This window comes from Papio anubis, chromosome 4 (assembly GCF_008728515.1).
Source record: "Papio anubis isolate 15944 chromosome 4, Panubis1.0, whole genome shotgun sequence".
NCBI classification, from domain to species: domain Eukaryota; kingdom Metazoa; phylum Chordata; class Mammalia; order Primates; family Cercopithecidae; genus Papio; species Papio anubis.
The window spans coordinates 50,525,328-50,551,812 of NC_044979.1; the positions used below are offsets into that span (position 1 = coordinate 50,525,328).

Genomic DNA, 26,485 nt, shown 5'->3' on the forward strand with positions numbered 1-26,485 from the left:
AAAAAAAGTACAAAAAAACTAGCCGGGCGAGGTGGCGGGCGCCTGTAGTCCCAGCTACTCGGGAGGCTGAGGCAGGAGAATGGCGTAAACCCGAGAGGCAGAGCTTGCAGTGAGCTGAGATCCGGCCACTGCACTCCAGCCTGGGTGAGAGAGCCAGGCTCCGCCTCCCAAAAAAAAAAAAAAAAAAAGAAATGTCCTGGTCTGAAAGTCTGCTCAGACATTCCTGCCTCTGCACAGCAGCCTGCACTTTCTTCTCAATTTTGTAGGCTTGCCTTCCACTTAAAATGCTCAGCATCCAATGTAGCTTCCCCATCTTGAGCAACATTTTCGCAGAAATGTATAAAGAACAGCTCATCTCCATCCAAACCCTTGCTCTCAGTTCAAACCAAAGTACATCTTTCAGACATGACTGTTTTTCCTGCATCTTGCTTGATAGCTTGTCTGATGGCTTAGTCCAATTTACAGAATCTGTACAGAAGAACTAGGTGTCTTGACTTAGTTAAATGGACAGAGAAGACACTGAGATTTATCTACCTCTTATTCTTATAACCAACTTTGATAAAAAACAGAAGTTAAAACCAAGCTCCTGCTGAGTATTAACAGGCCCTCTACAGCTATTTCTGGAAGCTTATATTTTAGGTTTGAGAATTTTTTTAACTTATATTTTAGGTTTGAGAATACATGTGAATAGAATAGAATACGTTTAGATCTTCAAAAAAATAAAAACTGTTTTCTCTGCAAGGCTTGTGAGAGGAGTTGGAGAGCAACAATTAGTGTTTTATACTCTAGCAAGGGCCTACAATAGTCTTATTTAAAATTCTCAAAGGAGATAGAAACCTAAATTTGGAAAGCCTTCCTCAGACAGACTAACTGGACCTTTTTAAGAAGCTGCTCAGTGAGGTGCGTTCAACTTTGACAGGCAAGAAGCCACCCAACTTTGCCGCTTAATCCTCAGCCAGCTGACCACGCAGGAGTAGGACCTTTTCTTCTGCCCATTCCTGAGCAACACCCACACCCGATACCTCAAAAAAATTATATGCAGTTATTCTTTCCAGCTCTAACGATATCTGTAGGTTCTGTCTCCCACATCCCTTAGTCTCAAATCTTATTCTTAGTGGTCTCCCTGGTAGTCTTTCTGCTGCCACCTCCCTGAATTTCCTTCTTTACCCAATCCTTTCATTTGTAAACTCTGTTGGATGCTCTGCAGGCTTTTGTTTTCTGTTTTCTGGTTTGTTTTTAATTTTGTTTTTAAACAGTCTTGCCCTGTCACCCAGGCTGGAGTGTAGTGATGTGATCATAGCTCACTTCTGCCAGACTTTTGAATCACCTTCTCCCCAGAATGTTGCCTCCTCTCGTATTATCCAACTTGGCCCCACTGGACACAGGTGCAGCAAGTGATGCCACCCAGAACCCACTGCGCAACTTCAGCTGAGAGTCCTGAGCCCACTCCTCTCTGAGAGGGGACTGGGCAAACTTGCATGGCCTGCTCACCTCATTCTTCCCTTGGTTGAGACAGCACATTGTGGCTGGTCCTCACTTCCCCATTCCTGCTTGTGCCTAGACCCAACAACCAGCAGCCCCAAAGGATCTAATTTTTAGCTGTCTTCCCATTTCTGGTCTTGGTTTTCCCTCTGTGCTGGCATCTCAGTGACCACATTATTGGTGGCTGGTTTATTTGACTCCATTTCTATTAGAGCAGATTTGGCTCTCATAATTCAGTGTTAAGTCTAGGAAGGCAGACCTTAGAGACCTTCAAAGCATAATCCCTTACAGGGAATCTTCTAGTAAAACTTTTCTTGAAATCTTTGTGATTCCTTTAATATATTTAAAGAAATTATTTTTTGTAAGTATTTTTAGCCCAGTTTATTTGTGGACTACCACAATTTCGGAATAAAAATGGTAAGAATAAGCACAACGTAACTTGGAAATGTATTACTTCCATGACATTTCTTCTTTCCTTGCTTTTTCTTTGTCCTCCTTATCTCACTCTTTTCTTACTCCCCATATTTCTTTCCAGAGGGTATAAATATTTATCTTTAGAAAATAAATGCTCCATTTACTCACACAAAATTGTCCATGAAAATTAAACTGAAAAGACACAGAGAGGCAGTCGTTCTAGGTTTACCATTCTTATCAAGCCACTTTGATAAAAACCAGAGGCTATTCTGTCCTGACTCTTCTAGGAGGCTAGATACTTTGGCCAAAAATACTTCTACCTGAGGACATTTCAAACCACTCTTTGGTTTTATTTTTTCTTTTTCTTTTTTAAAAAACTTCAAAATTTTTTTTAATTTTAATTTTTGTGGCTACACAGTAGGTGTATATATTTATGGGGTATATGAGTTGTTTTGATAGAGGCATGCAATGCATAATAATCACATCATGTAAAATGGGTTATCCATCCCCTCAAGCATTTATCCTTTGTGTTACAGACAATCCAATTATACTCTTTTAGTTATTTTAAGATGTACAATTAAATTATTGACTGTAATCAACCTGTTGTGCTATCAAATACTAGGTCTTATTCATTCTTTCTAATTTTTTTTGTACCTAATAACCATCCCCACTTCCACCCCAACCACCCTCCCACTACCCTTCACAGTCTCGGGTGACCATTCTTCTGCTCTCTACCTCCATGAGTTCAGTTGTTTTGAATTTTAGATCCCACAAATAAGTGAGAACATGTGACGTTTGTGTTTCCGTGCCTGGCTTATTTTGTTGTTATAAATAACAGGATCTCTCTCTTTTTTTTCTTTTTTGAAACAAGATCTGGCTCTGTTGCCCAGACTGAAGTACCATGGCACGATCTTGGCTCACTGCAACCTTTGCCTCCCAGGCTCAAGCCGTCTTCCTACCTTAGCCTCCTGAGTAGCTGGGATTATAGGCACTTGCCACCATGCCCAGCTTATTTTTTGTTTTGTTTTGTTTTTGTGGAGATGGAGTTTTGCCTTGTTTTCCAGGCTGGTTTTGAACTCCGAAGCTCAAGCAATCCACCTGCCTCGGCCTCCCAAAGTGCTGGGATTAGAGGCATGAGCCATTGAGCCTGTCCTCATTCTCTTTTATGGCTAAATAGTACTCCATTATATATAAGTACTACATTTTCTTTATCCATTTATGGGTTGCTGGACACGTAGATGGCTTTCAAATTTTGGCTGTTATAAATAGTGCTGCAACAAACTTGGGAGTACAGATATCTCTTTAATATACTGATTTCCCTTCTTTTGGGTATATACCGAGCAGTGGAATTGTGGATTGTATGGTCGCTCTATTTCTACCTAAACTGCTCTTTGAATTGACATGTCTTTCAAATCATCACAATGGAATATATTCTTTCTATGGAGTCCATTTAAGTGGTGGTGAAAAGAGAGTGTGGTTTTATAGAAAAAGTGGTTCCTGAGAAGTCACAGACAGCAGAATTGAGCAGAGACAGCAGAATATTCCAAAGCTCTTAAATTGTTGGGTTGATTAAATCTCACAGTACAGAGAATGTTGTTTCTGACATTCATGCTTTTGTGTACTTACCTTTCACAGAGGACATGGTCTCCTGAGGAGTTAATATTTAACTTCCAAGAAACTGATTTATATTCTAAATGCTTGGGAGAGGGATGCTCTTTGGGGTAAACCTGATAAATTTTCTTACAAACAAATGGCCACTCGTTGATTATTTTTTATAAAGGCAGATATTCACATAGCCTGTATAAAGAAAATTAAATGCACCAGGAGTTAAATATTTCATGCATTACTCTGCTGTTTTGCTGGCAAGTTCTTTATAATACAACATGCATATCAGTAAGTGACTGAAATTTGTTCTTTATATGGAACAGCCTCTGGCTGGAATGAAGAATTTTCAGCTATTTGGTTTGTGAAAATATACCTTCCCCTGCACTGATAGCAAGTGGAAAATACAATTCTTCATGTCGTGTCCGTCTCTATTTCTCATTTTCCTGGTTCTGTTATGATTACAGAGAGCCTGGACACCTTGGCAGAATGTATTTTGAAATGTGGCTGGGAAGATTATAGGAATCTGTGACATGTTGGGAGTGATGCCCTTTGAGTTTGGCAAATCTGGGCCTTTTGCCTCCCCAACCCACATGCTCAGGCCCTTGTTTGGGGGAAGCACAAGTTATAGAAAAGAATGATTCATAGATGCATCTGGGAGGAAGACAGAGGAGGTAGCTTCAACCAGCTAGCACCCACACAGCCCATCATCATCATCATCATCCTGCTCCCTGAGTAATCGCCGAAATGAAACAATAAGATGGCCATCCTCTAGGATGTCACTCTGAAACTCTTTCCAGAAAAAGCACTTCGGATTGATTGTGAATAGCCCATGCTCCCCGTGGCAGAAATACTAGTGCTCACTAAATATTCCACCCACACCCCAGCATTTCCCAGACTCTCGGGTGATTGGAGTCATTGACTACATCTGGTCAATGGATTGTGAGCAAAAGATGTATGTATCACTTCTAGTTGGAGGAAGGTAAGAGCAAGAGAGCATGGACTTTGGAAGACATTTGTTAAGATGGCAGCATCACAAAATGGTGGCACCTCTGTCAGCCTTGAGCAGAGGTGCCTGCACACCCACACTGGACAACAGAACAGGAGAAGTATCAACTGTATTATGTTAAGCACTGAGACTTCTAGGTTAATTTCTTACTGGAGTAGAATGTGAATAGTACCCCATGGACTTCTACCATGAGGTTAATTCTCTCTCCTGCTCTCTCTTCTCACTGCATTAGTACCCTTCACACTCATTAGGAAAGGAGTACACATTGAGATTTTGACCTGTGCACTGCGTCCCTACCCTGACTGGTTCATACCATTCAGCAAGCATAGTAGGGTTTATCTTTGAAATGTGACACAATATTTTTCAAAAGTGACTAGCCTGCCTGGCATTTCAAAATGCTATTTTTTACTATTAAATGGCTGCCATTTTGCCATGTGTTTTTTTCTTGACAAGTGTATAAGGTATAGCATGTTTAGAATATTAATATCCTGGGCCGGGCGCGGTGGCTCAAGCCTGTAATCCCAGCACTTTGGGAGGCCGAGACGGGCGATCACGAGGTCAGGAGATCGAGACCATCCCATAACATGGTGAAACCCCGGCTCTATTAAGAAATACAAAAAACTAGCCGGGCGAGGTGGCGGGCTTCTGTAGTCCCAGCTACCGGGAGGCTGAGGCAGGAGAATGGTCTAAAACCTCGGGAGGCGGAGCTTATGAGCTGAGATCCGCCACTGCACCTCATCAAGCAGAGCAAGACTCTGTCTCAAAAAAAAAAAAAAAAAAAGAATATTAATATCCTGAAAGTAGGAGGCGTAGACTAACAATATTGGACTCTCTCATCCTGTTCTCTACCTTAATCTTTGCTACTCTACATTAGAAATAAATTAATATAATGCCTAAGACAATAAATTAGACATAATTTATAATTATGCCTTTTTTTGCTGAAGTTTTTAATAAACTGTTTCCAATCCTTACGTCTTCTCAGTGGTATTTGTAGAAATCTCAGTTTACAGGAATATAAATACAGCTAGAGCTTGTTTCAGTAACTCTACAAATGTTTCTGAATATGTTGCTCTGAAGACCCATATTCAGAATTAAATTTTCATTTCTCAGACCTCACTTTTAGAGCAGTTTCCTACTTTCCATTTTTGTTTTTAAATGGAACTTTGTTTCTATTTTCTAATCTGAAGGGAATCAGCTGAGAAGTGGACCTTATGAGGAAGGAAGAGGCCTGTCCCTGTGGTTTGACCTGCCCCTCTCTCCTCCCTGCTTTCCCCAGATTGCCTGTCTTGTGGGACAGTGAGAAGAATAGAAGCTGAGGCTGAGCTCAGTCAGAGTTCTAGTATGATCCATGGAGATGGGAAAGTAGGAGGGGTAGACTAACAATATTGGACTCTCTCATCCTGTTCTCTACCTTAATCTTTGCTATTTTACATTAGAAATAAATTAATGCCTAAGACAATAAATTAGACATAATTTACAATTACGCTAAAATAATGGTCAGTGTTAACCACCTTCTATTTATTCTGACCATAAGTTTGTGTGAGAAATGTAAGTTAAGTATGTGCCCTTTGGCTGCACCAACATATATATGGAGAAGTATCTAGAAAAAACAAAAAGGATAGATTCGTTTTGAAGAGAAGTCTACATCACCACACTATTTACTAATTAAGGTTCAGCCGTGAGACCTGCACATTTGGATCATCAGTCCTCCTAAATGTGCCTGTTAGTATGTTTCTGGTTGCAAGAAACAGCCAATCTCAGTTTATCTTAATTCATTATTGCAGATATCTATGGCTATAATAAACCATTCCTAAATTTTGTGACTTAAAGCAACAACAGTTTATTATTTCTCATAATCCACAGGGTTGGCAGGATGGTTCTTCTGTTGCATGTAGTTTAAAAAGTCACTGGCTCAGCTGTTTTTAGCTGGGAGCTCAGCTGGGGCCAGAGTTCAGGATGGTCTCTCATCTCCCAGCGTCTCTTTCCACTAGCTTCTTATCATCAGTAGTATGGCTCGTACTTCCCAGAGGGAACATTACAAGAGGATAAGCTACAGTGTGCAAATGGTCATCACACCTCTGTTCAGATATTGCTTGCTAAAAATCCCACTGGCCAAAGCATGTGACATGGCCAAGCCCACAGCCATTGTGAGAGGTGACTATGCAAGGGCATGGATACTGGGAAAGGTGCTTCCTGGGGCCACCAATGCAACAATCTACCTACCATATTAATGAAAGATTGTTATAGAATACACAAGACTGGAAAAAGACAGGAAGATGTCTCAACCTCAGTCACTACTATAGCAAACTTCACAGATAATTGGAACATTTTTGGGGGTACCAAGAGATTTAGAGGCCTGGTGATTGTAGTGCAGGAGTAGAAGATGCTTGTTATCACGTATCCAGTGTTCTGCTGATGTTATGACCACTCAACTCTTCTCTGTCTCTGTTTCTATTGATCCTCTGCCGCCCACTGGCTTCATTCTGCACTCAATGCCTCATATCTTTTGCTTACTCATGCTTGCTCCTACTGCCTTGCCTCTATTTGACCTTTGGCTTTTGTTGCTGCTCCAAACCACTGACTCACTCTCTCTCTCTGTCTCACATTCACCCTCTCTATGAGAAAGGAATTTGTTACCACTTAGTTGGTCACTCTTCAGTGCCTCACGAGCAGCCAAGTCAACTCACAGGCTCTACATGGCTCCCTGCCTTTGTTCAGACAAAGGCTGAACACCCACCCTGATTCTTTTTGCATTGGTCAGAGTGATGAGGTCAATGCAGAAGAAAGACTGTGAGCATGGCAGGCATTCAGAGTGGAGCAGTCCCTTCCCCACTCTGTTTAGCGAATTGTGATTGGATTGGAAGGTGGGATGAAGAAGGAAATTCCCTTTCCTTTGCAAAGAACTAGTTCCTTCCTCTTTTTCCCCAACCATCTTTTCTTTTCCAATCAGCTCTCTCATCCCAGAAGCCAATCCTGACAACTGTCATCAGATAGCTGGCCGGACAAGCCTGGAAAGTGTGGAACAGGTGTTATCCTCGGTCAGGGTTGCTATTAGTCTAACACACATGAGCTTTTCATTAACCATGCTTTATCGTTTGTCTTAGATCTCTCAGTTACATCATTGCCTCATATTGTTCTGTTTTCTTTCTTGTTACTGCTGTGCTAAGTAAAAGAGATGTGAAAAATCCTGTATTCAGATGATCATGTGTGTTGCAAATAACTAGATTTCATTCAAAAAGACCTTGGTATTTTTGATAATCTAATGTCAGTGTCCCAAAAGCTTTTTAATAATTTTCTAAATCTAAAATGTCCTTAAATTATTGCTCTCTCTCTCTATATATATATATATATGTGTGTGTATTATATGTGTGTGTGTGTGTGTGTGTGTGTGTATATATTTTGTTTTTGTTTTTGTTTTTTTTTGAGACAGAGTCTCACTCTTTCGCCCAGGCTGGAGTGCAGTGGCACTATCTCGGCTCACTACAATCTGCCTCCTGGGTTCACGCCATTCTCCTGCCTCAGCCTCCCAAGCACCTGGTACTACAGGCACCCACGACCACACCCAGCTAATTTTTTTTTATTTTTTATTTTTAGTAGAGACAGGGTTTCACCATGTTAGCCAGGATGGTCTCAATTTCCTGACCTTGTGATCCACCCGCCTTGGCCTCCCAAAGTGCTGGGATTACAGGCGTGAGTCACCGTGCCCAGCCTGCTTAATATATTTTTTATGTTTCTTTATGCCTGAACTCTCTCTGGAAGGATTCACAAAACTTGGTAATAATGACTGCTTCCTCCGGGAGAAAGGGGATTGCTGGTTGCTTACTTTGCATTCTATGGTCTTTTGTACTTTATGAATATTGTACTGTGTGCACACAATGCCTACTTTTAAAATTAGCTTTTTAAAATACATCTTGTCTACATTGTCTTAAATTGTTCTTCCTTTAGAAGGCCAGGGCCCACATGTGGTAGAAGTCCATGGGGTCCTATTCACATGGAATCTGGTGTGAAGAAGCTCCTAAAGTTGTGCCATGGGCAATATTGTGAAGATCTTCCATAGATATTCGGAAACCGTTAGAGGTTTTCTTTTTTTAATATGGGTAACTAAACTTGATAATTCTGTTTGCTTATTGACTAATTACAAATTAAGAGGACATAGGAGGGAGGGAAACACTAGGGACCTCTCGGGGTGTGGCAGTGTGAGATGGCTAAAAGCTCCAGAACCTTCCAGAACTGGAGCTGTAGATCTGGTACTTCACATATCACGTGACACTTAATCAGGTGACACCATCCTACACCTTGAATTCCTTATCAGTAAGTTGAGAAATGTAATAGAAATTACTTTCTGGGATTGTTGGGAAGATAAGTTAATGCCTGGAGGAGACTCATCGCTGTGCCTGGCACATGGAAAAGGCTCAGTGAATGGTGGCCATCATGACTGGATTATTTTCTTGTCTGTTAAATAGGTAGAAATACCTGTTTTTCTGTTTTCTGGGGTTTTTATGAATATCAAATAAGATCATTAGTTATAGTGCTCTGAGGAGTAGAGATTTTGAGCTATTATCAGGGTGTTGTTCCATTATCTGTTATTTGGGTAAAAACCACCTGTTCTTTGTTCATCATTCCTTAGGTACTATTCCAAGTTCTAGTTACTACATTCCTGGTAGAGGCTCTACTGTGGAAGATTCCTTTGGACCTGGAGGAAATTAGAAACATGATCCTTAAAGCTTCACACAGTGTGTCTTGTTTGATCATTATCATCTCTATAGTCCTGTTATCCCAGACTACTTTTTTCTGAGGTGCACTCATGATTGTGTATTGGTGTAGACGTAACTGTGACTCTGTTGATGTGTTGATTATTAGTCATCATTGTCCATTTCTCGCTAACCTTTCCTCCACAGTCTCAGACTCAAAATCTGTGATTGAAAACACAGCACGGGCCAGAGATGTGCATTTGTGTGCTTCTTCCTTATGGTGAATGTTTAAAATATAAAAAGTGACCGTCCCCAAGTTGACTGCTGAAAAATGTCTTTCACAGTCAAGATGGTATCATACCCACTTAGTTGCCCAGTCAATGAGGCAAGCCACTGATGAGGCATCAGAGCAATAATTAGTGTGTCAAAAGGCATCCAGTCACATAAGCATATTTGTTTATCTACTTGGAGAGTGTAGATCATGTTATGTGTTCAAAGAGCATGGAACCCACCCATGCTGGGATGCTGAAAAGCCCAAATATAGCAGAATGAAATGGCGAGTAATGCATGGTCTTCGAATTCTGGTAGAGAGCTGATTTTTTAAATTAAAAGAATTTTGTCCTTCATTTGAGAGAAAAAGAAAGGTTTTATTTTCTTTCTAAAGATAAGACTTCTTAAGTAAGCAACAGGAGAGCTGTTTCTCTCAGGCTTGATGTGAATCCTTTGTCAAAGCTGTCAGGTTTTCTTTTGAAATACATAGTAAGTAATTCAGGGTAATATTTGCTCTGTGGTTTAATATGAATTTGAGGCAAAAGAAATAAGGGAACCTTGAATTGCATTTCTTTTCTAATGATCAAAAGTTTACTAAAGAAGGGATTTTTCCCCCTTCTGTTTCACAGGTTCTATAGGTAACATACGAAAAGTTGCTTTGAATGGAGTTAAATTAAATGAGATATGAAAAGACTCTGCTGTTTATCATTACTCTCAGTCCTTTTAGCAATATGTGTGATTTTAAGTATCAGGGTGATCTGTTTTTTAGAAGACAAACCTACTGTTTATCTCATTCAATCATGCTTTAAAATGTCTATGGCAAATATTTTTTGTACATTGTAAGCTATATTGCACTAGCATATTCCTTAGCCTTGAATAAAAATCGTGCTGCTATTTCAGATTGGAATTTTGTTCAATGTAGTATAATTACATTAACAATTTAGTTTTAGTTCATGATTCTCACTTAATGAAGAGTGACCATCATTTTCCAAGGTAAAGTACAAGGCAGATGGGCTCCTACTGAGTCAAGGCATTGACGTCAATATCGAGAGTGCAAAGCAGTGATTTTTCTTGGTGCAGTGTGCAGAGTACATTACTCTCATTGAGAGAAAGCTACATCTTCTGTAGCTCTATTTGATTTTCAGTTTGATTGAGTGCTAGGGACTTAATGGTGTCCTTAGGCATTTGGATTTTCACCTATAAGGGCATATGTCACAGGAGTGGGTGATTTTCCATGAGCAGGAGCCAGAGGATGGGCTGGACCATTGCTTCGTCCTCCTCTAACAGAACCTACGCTAGAGATGATTTGTGGCTAATGGTACAGTTTAACTTAAAACTTCTGAGGAGAACCCTCATCTTCAGTTATCGTAGTTCATGACCTCCCAGTAGTATGAGGATTTATTTACTCATGTCTCTTTAAGTAAGTGCTTTCAGTTTTTCTTAAAAATGCAGTTTTTTTCTTTATAAAACACTGTGATTTGATGTGTAATAGTTTACTCCATGTATACTCTGAAAAAGCATAGAGGTTGATTGATACTTTCTTTTATATGAATTTGTCTAATGATTTTCTTTATATTGGAGGGTGAATAGTTAATGCATCCAGGCAAAATACATGAAGAACTTACAACAGAAATTGTATATAGCTGTTTAAGATCTTACAGGTGTTATAATTTATTAGTACATCTATTGGAAAGTATATCAGTTCTCCCCCTTTCTGGAGAACTTGGCACTTAAGTCCAATAATCTCCATTAGCATGACACAGAAATCAGACAAACCATTTTCATTTTCAGAGTCTGGCTCTTTCGCTTTATCTTAATATGTATAATATGTAAGATCCGCATGTTTTCGTGCCATTTGTTACATTTATTTTTAACTTCCCTAAAGCTTATGTGAATTGAAAATCAGTGTTTCAACCGAAAACTCATGAGAGACCTAATTAAATTTGACTAAATGATCTAGATGTGCTTTGCACTCACAGAAAGATAGTCTGGTTTGTATTTGTTCAGAAATGGTTGAGTGAGCTTCTGTACCTACGTCTCAATGCTTACCGGACATGAATGTTTGGATATTACAATATGGAAAGACATTTCCTGGCTCTTAAATGAAGCCAAATAATATGGATGTTTTATTCACAAAATAATATTTATGTAAGTATAATGTTTATGTTTAGCATCTTCTTTTTTTCTTTTTTTTTTTGAGATGGGGTCTTGCTCTGTCACCCAGGCTGGAGCATAGTGGCATAATCTTGGTTCACTGCAGCCAAGCAATTTTCCCACCTCAGCCTCCCAAGTAGCTGGGATTATAGGCACCCACCACCACGCCTGGCTAATTTTTGCCTTTTTAGTAGAGGCGGGGTTTCACCATGTTAGCCAGGCTGTTCTCAAACTCCTGACCTCAGGTGATCCACCTGCCTCGGCCTCCCAAAGTGCTTGGATTATGGGCGTGACCACAACCGGCCTGGCATATTATTTTAAAATTTGTTTTGCAAGAAGTGTCCTACTACAATTTTAATCATGTTCAAATCAGAACTTGATTGCTAACAAAATATGTTATTAGGATTATTTCATTTTCCTTTTGACATTTAAGCACTATTCCACACACAGACATGATCATACAACTAATTTGATCATATTAACAAAAGATTGGTTTTTAAACCAAGCAGTGTAAATATAAATACAGCCTTGGATAGATCATAGTCAGACTCCAAATGCAACCTCAGCTTCAAAGATTGTAAAGTCTCCTTTTCTTTCCCCTTTTCTCCTTTCATTTATTTTTTTTTATCCAAATATTTATTTACTATCTACCATGTGCCAGGGACTGTGATGGGCTATGAGGATGCAGTGGGGGATAGGACAGATGCCATCCCTGGCCTGAGGAGAATTGCAGTTTATTGGAAAATATGGACATCATAAAATATACAATTATACAAATAAAAATTACATAAATAATTCAGTGCTTCAACTTTTGGGAGGTACACCAGTTTATAATAATAACATCCCTCCCACCTTCTTGAGAGAGTCATTGGTCACCCCACCTCTCTTCATTAACGAGAGGACATGATTAAACCTATCATTTCAGGTAGGAGTTTGCTGTGGGATGGATATCAATCTTCTATTAATATGTTTGTGCTCATGCTCTCCATTTTGCAATGGACACTTCCAATATGCAAGGCAGGCTGTATTAGGTGGTGGGAGAGGGCTACAAAGATGAGAGAGACAAAATCCTTGCCTGGAGGAATAGAGAGCATGTATACAATATGTGTACACAGTCTCTTTATTAATATATATCTGCCTATGTATGTGATGTTTAAAGCAAGGAATTTCAGGGAATCAGGGTGGTGGTGAAATAACTTCTAGTTCGAGTGATCAGCTAATGTTTCCTGGAGGTGACCTTTTAACTGATCTATAAGAAATAAATTGGACTTTGATAAGAAAATATGGTGGATAAAGGCATTCCAGGCAAATGAAATAGAATAATCAAAGACAAGAAGGCAGGAAAATTTGGGGCATATCAAAGGACTGACACAAGAAAGAAAAACAGAAATGAATCATCAAACCAAAAAATGGTTATATGGAAATAAAAGGAAGTCAGGTTTGTAGGATAAATTAAGCCCAGATCACTGAGGTTTTTAAGTACTTGTTTAAAGATACATTAGACTTTATTTGAGGGATCACATATGGCTACTCCCAATATTTAACCAGAGAAGGCCTTGTAGAAAAAATTAATCAGCACTGTGAAGGAGGGTGACTACAGTGAGGAAGGGCCCGAACTCAGAGCCCAGCTAGGTTCGTTGCTGTAATCTAGGTGGGAGATGGGGAAGACTTGAATGGTCAGTGCTCATCTGGTAAATTAGTGTTTTGGCTTTGAAGCAAATTTACAACAATCCCCTAAACTTTCCCAGAGATAATCTGTAGAATGGAGAAGCCATTAGGCCTCCCCTCTAAAGTCACAAAGTGATTGCTTTCTAACCAGCTTAAAAGCCAAGTTTTCCTGATCTGTTGGGAAAGACATGATAGCCTCTGAACACTCGTAATACAAATACCATTTAAAATGGAAAAATCGTAAGGATGGTAGACAGATTATGCTTCACATCACTACTAATATCTCTGAACTGATTTTAGCTGATTTATGAATAAATGATTATTCCAGTCTTGAGAGTTAAATATTTAAAAATTAACTTTCGTTTAGAGTTCATGTATAATACAGGGCTAATTCTCTGTGCTGCAGACTTCCGCTCTTCATTTCCTTCTTTTTAATACGTTATAATTATTATTCCTACTCTATCCTTTTTCAGTTTCCCGCATGAAAATTACTTAAACGTTGCACACAACGTTTCACAAAATCTTTTGTGAAAGAAGAAAAGGAAATTCAGTGTGTGGGTCTCAGCAGGAGTTAAGCTAATGCAGCTTAAAATAATGCCGAAAAGGAAGCGCTTATCTGCGGGCAGACTGCCCCTGATTCTCTTCCTGTGCCAGATGATTAGTGCACTGGAAGTACCTCTTGATCGTAAGTATTAACATTTTAAAGCTGTTAGGCCCAGGAGTCAAAGCCTCCCAGCATTTATCATCATTCTGAACTGCGTGAATGGAGAAGGTGTCTGTGTGATACTGAAAAGCTAATCAAAATTAATTTGGCTTTTATCTTCAGCACCTGGTGTTTATAAAGATTCACACTGTAGAAGTGGCCATTGAAACGGTCAGATGCACAATTCCCTCCCTGTCATTCTCCTTCTTCCCCCTCAGGTGCCTTTTGTCTGCCCTGCTGGGGATGGCCTGAGAAGGATTGAGTTGTGCAAGTGGCCTGATCTTCCCAACAGGTGGCTCTTTAGAGAAGCAGTCCTGCAAGAAAACTATATGAGCCACTTTAAAATGATCATGGAGACCTCCCCACTCATCCCCTTACCCTTTACCCTTGCCCGTCATATGCTGAGGGTGTTCTGCAAAGATGAGGGAAGACTCCTTCTGCCAACTCCATGCCCCTCGGAATCCCTAAACCACCCCGTAATTAATTTCTCTTGATTCAGACAAGGCGCATCTCACTTTCCAATTTTGAATCTTAAATATAAGTCTAGAACTAGGAAAAGTATATTATCTAGAGCCTAACAAATAGTCCTATTTGGTTTAAACAATGTGGTCAAAGGCCAAGATGCAACTGCTGAAAATACAAGTAATTTGCAAAAACACTAAAGTGGACCAAACAACAGCTACTGTATTAGCCCTCCATTTTCCTCGTAGTAGGATATATACTGTGCTCTCCCTGCTCTGGGTGGCCTGTTTGTGAAAAATAAAGATAATGCTAGGTTCCACCTGGTCACTTTTCCTGCAATGGAAAGCAAAATTTCAAATCTGGACAATTACTGTACTTCAGAATTGATTTCTCTGCATGAGCTCTTTGAAGCCATTAGCTTCCAGAATAGAATATCTGTTTGGCAAGCTTTCCAAGGTGCAAGGAAGATAGCACTTTCCTGGGGCTATTCAATTGTTGGGATGTCATTTTTATTTATTTATTATTATTATTGCCATAGAGGTTGCAACTGCCAGTGGGAAGACATTAGGAAGAGATGTGGTTTGTCCCACACTTTGTTGACTTTTTGCTGTGCTTCTATAAAGTACAATAAAATGCAATGCTTTTCTTATTTTTTTAAAAAAATTCATCCAATGACCTTAATTTCAGTTTTCAAAAAAATATACAACTGCTTAAGCCCATTGGAGTGGGAATGCCTAAGTAAGCATTTGCCCTGACAGATACACAGGAGAGAAAGAAGAGCATTTGAGACAAATGCTTTTGCTCTCTCTCATATTAAATATATTCCCCCTTAATCTGACTGTTCAATCTATCCGTCAGAGGGAAACAGTCACCTACGGCTAACTCAATTATCACTGCTAATGGAGAAGAGGCATAACCATAATGAAAAGAAAGTCACAGAAAAACCCAGGTGCTCCTGTATTAACCTTTGCAAGTAGTAACGACAGGCAGCACTATGGAATGATTTGAATTGCATGCTAATGTAATTTCTTCCCTGCCCCTATTTGTTACATCCTTTCTCTACTACATGAATACCTCCTTGGTGTGGGCACCAGCAACCCCTGAGTGACTGAGAAATTCTGAAGCAGAAATCTGCTAACAGTCTAAAAAGTTCAATTAATAACTTTGGAGATCAACCATAGAAATATAAAAATCTAAAATTAGTGTTGGACTTGGCTTGCATGGAGCATTGTCACTGTAGCAATGTCCCATTGTTACATGTTATTACCATATGCATAGTGATGTCTGGGATGATATGACCAGACACTACACAGTATGTGACAACTCAAATTAATTGTAGATTTCAGCTATTTTTCAAATTGAACATAATTACTTGTCCAGCACAACATGTATGGAATGGAATTCACCATTCCTATTCCTAGAAGAACTCTTTTTGCCTACAGCATTGCTTTTGTTCTTCCATATGTTTATGTGGGAAAGCTGCTGCAAGATTAAAGGAAACCGTTAATGCAAATTTCTTCCTCTTGCAACTGCACAACTTCAACCTTCACTATACGGGTTTTCTTAGATCAAATCAAATAGATAAGATGCCCCTTTATCTTCAGAGTTCTAACGTTCTTATTATTAACATCTGATTTTCTTTAATCCTCTTTGCCCACTTACCTGCTGATATTGATGGGGAAAAAGCAAAACTTCTTGAAGACTGTAAGTGTCCTTCTATAAATTACTAGGCAGTGTGAAAATTTGACCATGTCTTTGCTTTTTGAATTAATACTGTGATTTAAATGCACAATTTCATGTTTTGTGACCTCTGTCTTTCTAAGCATGTGTGTTTACTGTAGCTAAGCATTGTATTTCAATACCAAGAAGCAGTTGTAATGTATTATCTGCATGAATTCTGAAAACTTGGCTGTTACTCTTTCTTTTACCAGTATGCTGCTCTACTAACTTCCAAGCTTTATTCACATCTGATGTAACTCAATGAGAAAATTCTCAAAATTTAGAGAGAATGCTGATCTGTTGTAAAGGCTAATTAATGCTTTCTGGAACAAAGGTCTTTTCGTGTCTTTTAGAAGGTGGGTGCAGGCAAAAGCTTTACACAAGACAGCAGCTATACACCCTTTTATGCTTCTTGAGCCTTCGTGACTATGTAGACTAGTATTTCTAGGTGCCATCAGTAGACTAACCCAGCGAATTTGAATCTTGTCTTGAAGTGGACAAAAGATAAGCAGCTCCCACCTACATGGTTTTTGAGTGGCTTGCTCTAAGCAAAACTTTCCACTGCCTTTGACAGTTAGGTGACATTTATCACCTAGTTTAAAAATAGTCAATTTTCAGGCATTTGATAATTTCCTTTGATGTCAGATTAACCAGAAAAATTATGTAAAATCACTTTTTTTCTTGCTACTGGAAAACATTTGTTAATTAGTAGGTGACCCAAGCACTGTTTAAGGAGGTATATCCAGACAGTAAACTCCTGGCAGTTAGGAGTGGCATCTGAGCCAGCTCTGCTGCAGACCTGTGAATAGAAGCTCTGCCTTTGAAGCCACCAGATTTGTACCTGTGTCACCCCCAGAAAAGCACAAGGAATTGAACTGGTTACTCCTGAGAATCCCCTCCCCGACTCCCTATGGCCACTATTCCTTGAATGTGGAATTCCAGGCTTCCTTCCATTATTCCAAACTCCATATACTCCCAGAGCCTGAAGGATCATTCAAAGGTGAATCTGTTCCAAATAAAAATGATTATGATAATAATTTTAAAATAGCTGATGTTATTGAACCATTATAGCATTGGTATATACTAAGAATTTTATAGAAATTATTTTCTTAATCCTGCCAGCTATCCTAGGTGGTAGGTACTACTTTTAAACTTTATTTTCCCTCTCAGGAAACTAGGGCTTACAGAAGTTAAGAAATTTGCTTGAAGTCTCACAGCTAGTAAGAAACGAACAGACTAGTGCTCAACAATCAGACCACACTGCTAGTCTGTGTTGGAAACTGACTAGGCTAGAAAAATGAGGGTTCTATATGCATGACAGAGGTGGGAAGGGCAGCTGGAAAGGCAAGGAGGGGGATGGCATATTCCAAAGGGAAGGGAAATTGACACTGCCCAGTACCCTGCATATAATAGTACACAATAAATGGTAACAGTAATGAAGCTAGCTTTTGATTTGTACTTTAGCTGTTTAGATCTCTGCTTTGTGCCTTCCTAGTCAAGCCATTTTGCCGCCCTGAGTAAGAAAAGAAGAGGTTGTAATAAATTATTCTTTAGTCCCTTCCTGTCATAACACTAGTTGAGATCTCACAAGAAGGACACGGTGATCTTAGAACGACTTGAAGAGCATTGGTGGTCCCGATACAGCCTTCTTCAGATTAGATTGTTCTGGGTCAGAACAGGTTCCCCACAGGATTTGATAATAAAAGATCAGATAAACTTTGAAGAGCAAATGGAAACACTGTCTCCTAGGACAGAGAACTTCCTCGGTTCCCTTTGTCTTCTAAATAAGACTCTTTTATCTTTGTTCCTAATTCACTTACCTCCTGGCTCTGATAAGAGAAGTCACATCTCCAATTTAACAGTCTGTTTAATATTAACTTCTCAAATGTATTTGTTCCCAACATATATTGATTTATATGAGCACACACTAATGACCTAAGTCTGTTACTCTTTGGATGCAAATTTACCTCACAACTTAAATTCCTCTGAAAAACATCATTTGAACCAAAGGAATCAAAAGAATTTCTCATTGTTACATCAGAAAAGAAACTGTCTTAATATTAGGCTTGTATTAATAATTATTTTCCCAAACTTTTAGTGTGGGAAAATGGACTTTGCAAGTGCACATAGTTACCAAAAGAAAGTTATGCCTTGACTTTGCAGTTTTAGCAGACCTTTAGCAGAAAAATCTACTGAAGTATGTGCTGCTACACTAGAAATTACTAAAAATACTTGAAGCATATTTAGTCTAAGGTAAGTGATTTTGATACAGGAAAAAATGGCTACTATTATGATTTTAAATGATTTATTTTTTTTTACATGTTTTTTTTTCCTACAATTAAGTGGTACAACCTCCAACCATCACCCAACAGTCTCCAAAAGATTACATTATTGACCCTCGGGAGAATATTGTAATCCAGTGTGAGGCCAAAGGGAAACCGCCCCCAAGGTGAGTATGCATTCTGCTTTGTTATAGTACTGAGAATAAATCAGGAAATCTCTCTGAGTAGAGAAATATGTTTGGGAATTTCCATCAAACAAGGCAGACTATGTAGAGCACTTCCTTTTTTAGTTGGCTATTTCTCACTGTGACTCACTAGATTGCCCTTTGGTTCATCTATCCCAGCCCATTTCAGCCCTTCAAAGATACTGAAGGTAATTTCTTGGGTCCCGCATATCCCTAAAGTCTCACTTGTAGGTGTATTGTTTTGTCTCTCTGCTTAAGTAGAGCTCATTTTTTCTTCTTGAAAACCCATATTATTGCATTTTCATGCCCACACTTTTCTGCAAAATGCTTATAAAGTGGGGAGTTATGGAAAGAGCCTTTTAATTCAGGTTTTCATACTAATGGCCATAAGGAGGCACAGGCAAATCCCTTTTCTCTGGGCTTTAATTTCCTCATCTATAAAGAGGTTGAATTTGATGACTTCCAAGATCTCTGCTGTCTCTATAACAGTTTATAAAATAGTCTTAAATGATTTTCCAAACTTGGCAGAGTTCAGTCATGAGAATTCATGCCATTTGGATCCTGCATAGCATTTTAGATCACTGCAAAGCGTTTTAGAGTTGGGAGAGAGATTAGAGATAACCCAGTCCAACCAATACAGTTTATAGATGGGAAACTGATGCCCGGTAATGCTAAGTAACTTATTCAAGGCGTCACAGTGGATGATCTGTAACTTGTCCAGTCATTTATGGGAGTTTTGGAGAGTTTGGTTATTGCTATTAAAATGTAATATGGATTTTTAAATAATAAAGAAGTGAAAGTTTCTGGTTATTTTATTTCCAAGTTTGTCTATTACAGACCTTTTTAAATTATCACAAACTGGCCCCTAAGAAAAAAATTAACTGGGACTGAATATGTACTATGTCAAAACTTCCAGCAAAGGTTTGCCTCAAAATAATATATTCGGCTATGTTAATGGAAAACCTCTCTCACAGAAGGCCTGATGTGGTATCCCTTCATGAGGTTTCCTTTCAGTTTCACAATTAATGCCTTCTGTAACTCACTGTAAAACAGGATTTCTCCCCTTCACCACTATTGATATATGGAGTGGGATAATATTTTGTTTAGGGGATGCAAGTGTCCTGTGCGTTGCAGGATATTTGGCAGCATCCCTGGCCCCTGCCCACAAGATGCCAGTAGCATCCACACCACGACTTCCTGCCCTGGTTGTGACAATGACAGCTATAAAGATAAGCAGTGGGAAGGGAAATCTGAGTGACCCTAGAAAACACTGTGACGTTTAGAGATTCGTACCTTTGTATGAGCATGGCCATCACTGATTTGTGACTAGTTGTTAAGTATTTAATTACATGAGCACTGTGACTTTTATGTAAGTCAATCTTTTATAAGAATAAAATGGAGAAAGAGGAATCTCAGTTGACAGTTGGGCATACCTCCCAAGGGATTCTTAAAATCATCTCTAGAATTAAAAATTCCCAAAATGTGTTTTATGTAGAGTTACTATTTTTAATAAGCAACGTTTAAGACACTCTGGAACTTTTATCTCTTAACCTGCTCCCAGCCTACACTTCACAATTTGGTAACTTGAAATTTGTCTGATCAATTTTCATCATATATAAATAGTACTTGCAGAGGTCTTGTCATATTTCAGCCCCAAGCAAATTTTTATAGACAGGTTATCAACTCTGTGAACAATGGAGTTTACAGTAAAAATGCTAATAAAGCTCTAAGAGAGTGTACCTGGGAGACCTGCTCCTTCTATTTTCTTAGAAAAATGACAGGCAATTTGTGTGCATGATTTCTTTATTGAGTCAAATGTGGGCTAGTTCTACAGAAGACAGGTACCTTAAAAAGTATAGCCTGCCCTTTTTTTTCCCAGGTCATGATTCAATGAAACATTTTAGATATGAGGGCTTATTGCTCTCTTACTGAATATTAAACTTTAGTAATTATTTCTAGAAACCCATAAAACTGCTAGGAATTTGTTAAAGTAATCCCATTTTTCTGGACCATTAATACAGTTAACCCTTTGTGTGTTGGGCAGCTTTTCCTGGACCCGTAATGGGACTCATTTTGACATCGATAAAGACCCTCTGGTCACCATGAAGCCTGGCACAGGAACGCTCATAATTAACATCATGAGCGAAGGGAAAGCCGAGACCTACGAAGGAGTCTATCAGTGTACAGCAAGGAATGAACGTGGAGCTGCAATTTCTAATAACATTGTCGTCCGCCCATCCCGTAAGTGGAAACTTGTCAACCAACATGACCCTTTTTAAAGTATTGCTCCAAGACTCAGCTTCTGTGACATTGTCCAGATACTCTTCAAGAAAGCAGTGGAATTGCTTCCAATATTCTGACTTTGTTTTGCATGAAAATTATCGCTCCTTTCCACTTTACCCTGAGAAGCTCCTTAGCCTAATGCTTTACTAATCCAATGTATCTTTTACACAAGTCCTGTGTAAGACACTGGGGTTTAAAAAAAAAAAAAAAAAAAGTGTTTCTTCCCCGGAGTTCATCTAATTATTTATTTCTCATGTATCTCCTGTAAAAGTGAAATTCCTACAGCCAAATGGAAATAAATTCAGTATGATACGGGTGACCAAGGTCTAAATGCTATTTCTTTAATCATTTCTGTTTCAAAATTTTACTGTAAGTGGAGTGTCCTCACTACCTTGATATTATTAAGGCTCTTTTTGCAATGGTTGGTTAGTACCAAAATCCTCTCAAAAACCTTAAGAGCATGTATTTAAATAACAGTCACATTTTTCAGTTCTGGTTCTTTAAAAAGAAATTATTACAGATATAAAACATGTTCATTGTAGAAAAACTAATTATAAATAAACAAAAAAGAAATTTGTTCATGAATCCTTCCATTCAAGGAAATAACTACTGCTCAAATATTCTTTCTATTTTTTCCTAGGCAGATATGTATATATGTGTTTAAAACCAGCTCATTTTCTGAAATACTATCTTACAACCTTTTCTGAGTTTTTGACATATCATATATATTCCTATAGCGATCTTATAAATAAGTGTACTTATATAATACTTTATGGTATTCAAAGGTGTAGATGTATAATTCTTTATTTAACAAATCTTTTTACATTTAAGTGTTTTCCATTCTTTTGTGAAGAACATGCTTGTGTCAAAACTGTTTGTCTTCCTGATGATATATTTAGTATAAATTCTCAGCTGTGGAATCACTGACTGAGAATTTATACTATCAGTGGCAATGCATCAGAATTGACATTTTGTTTTAATTTTTACTTTTCTTCTTTTAACATTGTATTTAAAAATATTTTCTCATTAATTTAGCATACATAAATTACAAATTATTTCTCCAAAAGTTCAATTTGCCTTTATTTGTAGTGCTTTCTTTTTGTTCTTTTCAATGCAGAAATAACTGAGAAGTTTTTTTTTTTATTTAATAGGATCACCATTGTGGACCAAAGAAAAGCTTGAACCAATCACACTTCAAAGTGGTCAATCTTTAGTACTTCCCTGCAGACCCCCAATTGGATTACCACCACCTATAATATTTTGGATGGATAATTGTAAGTTTTGATAATATGAACTTTCTTTCTTTAAAGGTCTTAGGATTATTTACAGTCATAATACATTATTACCTCTTGTGATTCATAAAATGTTTTAGAGATGCTCAGGAAAATAACTGCTCCTCAAAATAAAATAACATGTCATCTCATTCATTCACTCAATTTTACTGAACATTTACTGTGTACCTTGCTTGTATTCTTTGCAGTGGGAGAGGATGGGAGTGGGGAAGGAGGCAGATGATAAATGCAATAAGTACATTTAGAAAATCTGTGTTTGTTAGCAATAAGTTCTATGAAAAAAAAAAAAAAAAAGCAGAGTTTTGAGCAGAGACTTAATGAAATGAGAGAGCAAGCCATGCCCCTAAATATCTGAGTAGAAAGGGAACACTAGTGCTAGCCCCTAAGGAAGGAGCATCCCTGCCATGTGTAAAAAGAAAAGCAAGGTGGCCAAGGTGGCCAGACTGAAGGAGCCGAGGGGGAAGGTGATGGACAAGGTAAGAAAGGTCAGAGGGATTCAATGGAAAGGACTTTGGCTTTAGCTTGGAATGAAGTAGTGAAATCTTGAAGGAGTGACTTTATCTGAAATAAGTAGTAACAGTATCCCTTCAGTTGATGTGGAGAGAATATTGTGGACGAAAGAGAGTGGAGAGACTGTTGGGGCCACTGCTGTAATCTAGATGAAATTTGTTGGTAACTTGGACTTGAGTGGTAGCAGTAGAAAGGGTAAGAAATGGCAAGATTCTGGATACATTTTGAGGGTCAATCCTCCAGGATTTACTGGGGCAGAGGTTGGAGCATGAGAGAGAGGAATCAAGGATAACTACCTTGGGAGACTGAACAACTCCAAAATGATAAAATGGAATTGCCATTTCCAGAAACCCATGGCAGGGAGGAAATCAGGCTGTTGGGGATATGTTATGTTTCTGTTTGTTTTTTTAATCCCCAAAAATAGCTAATAGTTATCGGGCCTTTACCAAGTGTCAGGCCTTTTACTAAGGGCTTAACATGGGTTATTTCATTAATTTTTACAACAACCCTATGAGGCATGTCCAATTATTTTTTCCACTTTCCAGATGAGGAAACCAAGGCAGAGATAATGAAGCCATTCATTAGGCAATTTCAAACTTGTCTACCCCGGTTTCTGTCCTCAAGGGCATGTTTGTTGCTCTGCCTCTTCCACCCTCCAAAATTTCCTGTGCTAATAGGTCAGCATGTTACCTTAGAGGGAGCACATGGTTCTGCTTGGAGACTGAGAAACCAGAGTTTGGGATGTGAGAGGCCTCTAAGATATTTCATGGCAAGACACCAGCAAGAGTCAGAGATACCTGAGTCAAAAGGAAGATTCCAGGCTATGATCAGCAATGTTTGAATTCTTAGTGCATAAGTGCTGCCAAGAGGCCTGGGCTAGATGAGAGGATCTGGGGAGCAGGAGAGCAGAATCTGGGAGACTGAGACCAGGAGCCCTCCAGAGGTGAAGAACTCACGGAGAAATCAGCAAAGCAGATGAGAAGCAGCAGTCACTGAAGGAAAAAAGGAACAAAGAGAGTGGTGTCCCCAGGAACAAGGTGAAGAATGTGTGTCAGAAAGATGGACTAACCAGGCAGGGTGGCTCACACTGTAATCCCAGCTAATCGAGAGGCTGGGATGGAAGGATTGCTTCAGCTCAGGAGTTCGGGGCTGCAGGGAGCTACAATCCCATCACTGCAGTTCAGCCTCAGCAGCAGAGTGAGACACCATCCCTAAAATAAATAATGATAATAATTTTAGAAAATATTTTTGAAAGACATAATAATCAGCTATTTCAAATGCTCCTGAGAGATCAGATAATGTGAGAACTAACAAATGACTACTGAATTTGACAACTTGGAGGTTCCTGGTAACCCTGCTAAGAGTCTTTTAGGTGGAATGGTGGGAATGAATTAAAAGTATCTGTAGGAAATACAGTGACCTGATTGCCTGTGCACTCACAAGACATATACATTACTAAAGAGAAAATTTGGCTCTAACATTTAATCTGCATTTTTAATTTTTTTAATTTAATTTTTTTAAATTTTACTTTAAGTTCTGGGATGCATTTTGGCTCCTCCTATATGAAAGCACTCAGCGGAAGTAAAGTAATGCAAAGAAATAAAAAACAAATATATAACTAAGTAAATCTTTTACACATTTTGCAAAAATAAGTAGTAAGCCAAATGTAAATAAGTGATTTATGGCTTTAAGAATAGCAGTCTCCAAATGCCACTGCCAAAATAAGGCTCAATATTTGGTACTTGGTTCTCATTCAGAAATAATGACCTTTTTGCTTAATAAAGAGACATATCACATGTAAACTCTCAGAGTCATCTGAATATATAACTAATTTTTCCCCACATTATATAGCTAGATATTCCACTCACATTCATTCTAGGCTGTTGGTGAAGCATCTGACCTTTCAAATGGAATTGCACCTGCAATATGAGAAAAAAATTAGATCCATATAGCATACTTCTTGCAAGATGACAATAAGTTATTCCTATCTGCATACATTTTTTTTCAAGTGCAATGCAAAATGCCACCACCCTCATGAAGTCCCATTGCCTAACATTTGGTCTGCCAACACTCTTCAATTTATTTTTTTATTACTACAGCAGGAGAAACAGAGGACAAGAAATGTATTTTTATCTTTAACTCTTTGTTAAACAAAATGTACCTGATTCTTCTGAGTTTTTTTTGTTTTTGTTTTTGTTTTTTGTTTTGTTTTGTTTTTGAGATGGAGTCTCGCTCTGTCACCCAGGCTAGAGGGCAGTGGCGCAGTCTCAGTTCACTGCAGCCTCGGCCTCCCAGGTTCAGGTGATTCTCCTGCCTCAGCCTCCTGAGTAGCTGGGATGACAGGTGCACACCACCACGCTCGGCTGATTTTCATATTTTTAGTAGAGACAGGGTCTCGCCATGTTGGCCAGACTGGTCTCGAGCTCCTGACCTCAGGTGATCCACCCACCTTAGCCTCCCAAAGTGCTGGGATTACAGACATGAGCCACCAAGCCAGACTTGAGTTATTGTTAAAACAGTCCTTTTCCTGGGACTTAATGGCTTAAAACCATAAATTTTCAACCGCCAACCAAACCGCCATCTTGACCAATAATTTGGTTAACATGATGAACTGGTTTCTTTCTTTGAAGCTCTGCCTCCACATTTTCCTGCCTTTTTCTGCCTGAGGGAGCTCCAGACTTTTAACTATAATTTTGCATTTTGTGAAATATTAGATCAAGCACCTGCTACAGGAGGAGCAGACCTGCTTCACTCACACTGGAAAAACCCTGCCAGGAGACAGAGTGGCCTGAGGCCACTGGGATGTGAGACTTTTTTCAGTTCTGTCACCTCAGAGCTGAAGAACTCTCACAGTTAGGGCTCTGTGGGCTAAGGAGCTTCAGGATGTCCATTAGCTGGCTAAGTGTGAACTCACACCCAGATCGGTCGTTCCACCTCCCTGCATCCTTCATACACTTAGAAAATCTTCCCTGCAAATACGTTCTGATACTATTGCACAGTAGGGTGACTGTGGCTAACAGTAATGCATTGTATATTTCAGATAGCTAGAAGAGAGGATTTTGAATGTTCTCACATCAAAGAAATGGTAACTGTCTAAGGTGATGGATATGCTAATTACCATGATTTGATCATTACACAATGTATATGTGTATTGAAATATCACATCGTACCCCACAAATATGTACAGTTTATTATGTGTCCATAAAAGAGAAAGAAAATCCTCCTGCCTAAAGCAAGATAGTTCCTTAAATGGATCTTAGGGGAAGTGCTAATAAATTATTATGCTTGACACTGGAAAGTCAGAGTGCTGATGGTTACTCACTTAATCCTTCAATGCACATTTAAAGGAGCCCCATGAAAGGCCAGGCACTGTTCCGGTGGACAAAGCAGATGAAAGTGTCCACTATCCTGGACCTTAAATTCTAGTGCAGGAAACAGGCAATAAGTCATATGTATGATGAGTAAATATGTAGTATGCCAGAAGGTGATAAGTAATTCAGAAAAGAATTGTAGAGGAGGTGGAGGAACTGGGCTTAGGAAGCTTGTGAGGGGCAGGTTGCAGCATTAAATAAATAGCGTCATCATCACACCCAGTTACTGTCAGCTGGCCATTTGCTGCTTGATTCTTCAACTGGATGATGAGCTCAGACAGGGCTGGGACTCTGGCATGCCCAGTGCCTAGCACAGGACCCAGCTCACTGTTAGATGCTCTCCAGGTATTTAGTTTCTGAACGTTGTGTGTAGATGCAACTCATGTTA

General features: G+C 39.0%; 1 protein-coding gene across 50 annotated transcripts in view; it reads left to right on the forward strand.

Annotated features, from left to right (window-relative positions):
• Positions 1–26,485, forward strand: part of NRCAM (neuronal cell adhesion molecule) — a 304,888-nt gene that overhangs the window by 198,776 nt on the left and 79,627 nt on the right. For 35 of the 50 annotated variants that reach the window (XR_004183175.1, XR_002521138.2, XR_002521139.2 and 32 more), the window contains 5 exons: positions 13,764–13,975; positions 16,142–16,159; positions 18,518–18,623; positions 20,686–20,882; positions 22,076–22,198. Coding sequence is in view for 45 of the 50 variants with exons in the window: in XM_021936170.2 (XP_021791862.2) it covers positions 13,870–13,975; positions 16,142–16,159; positions 18,518–18,623; positions 20,686–20,882; positions 22,076–22,198 (550 nt within the window). In the remaining 5 variants the exon portion in view is untranslated. The remainder of the gene's footprint in view (positions 1–13,763; positions 13,976–16,141; positions 16,160–18,517; positions 18,624–20,685; positions 20,883–22,075; positions 22,199–26,485) is intronic. The other 15 variants (XR_004183177.1, XM_009203691.4, XM_017957090.3 and 12 more) reach the window with 1 other exon arrangement.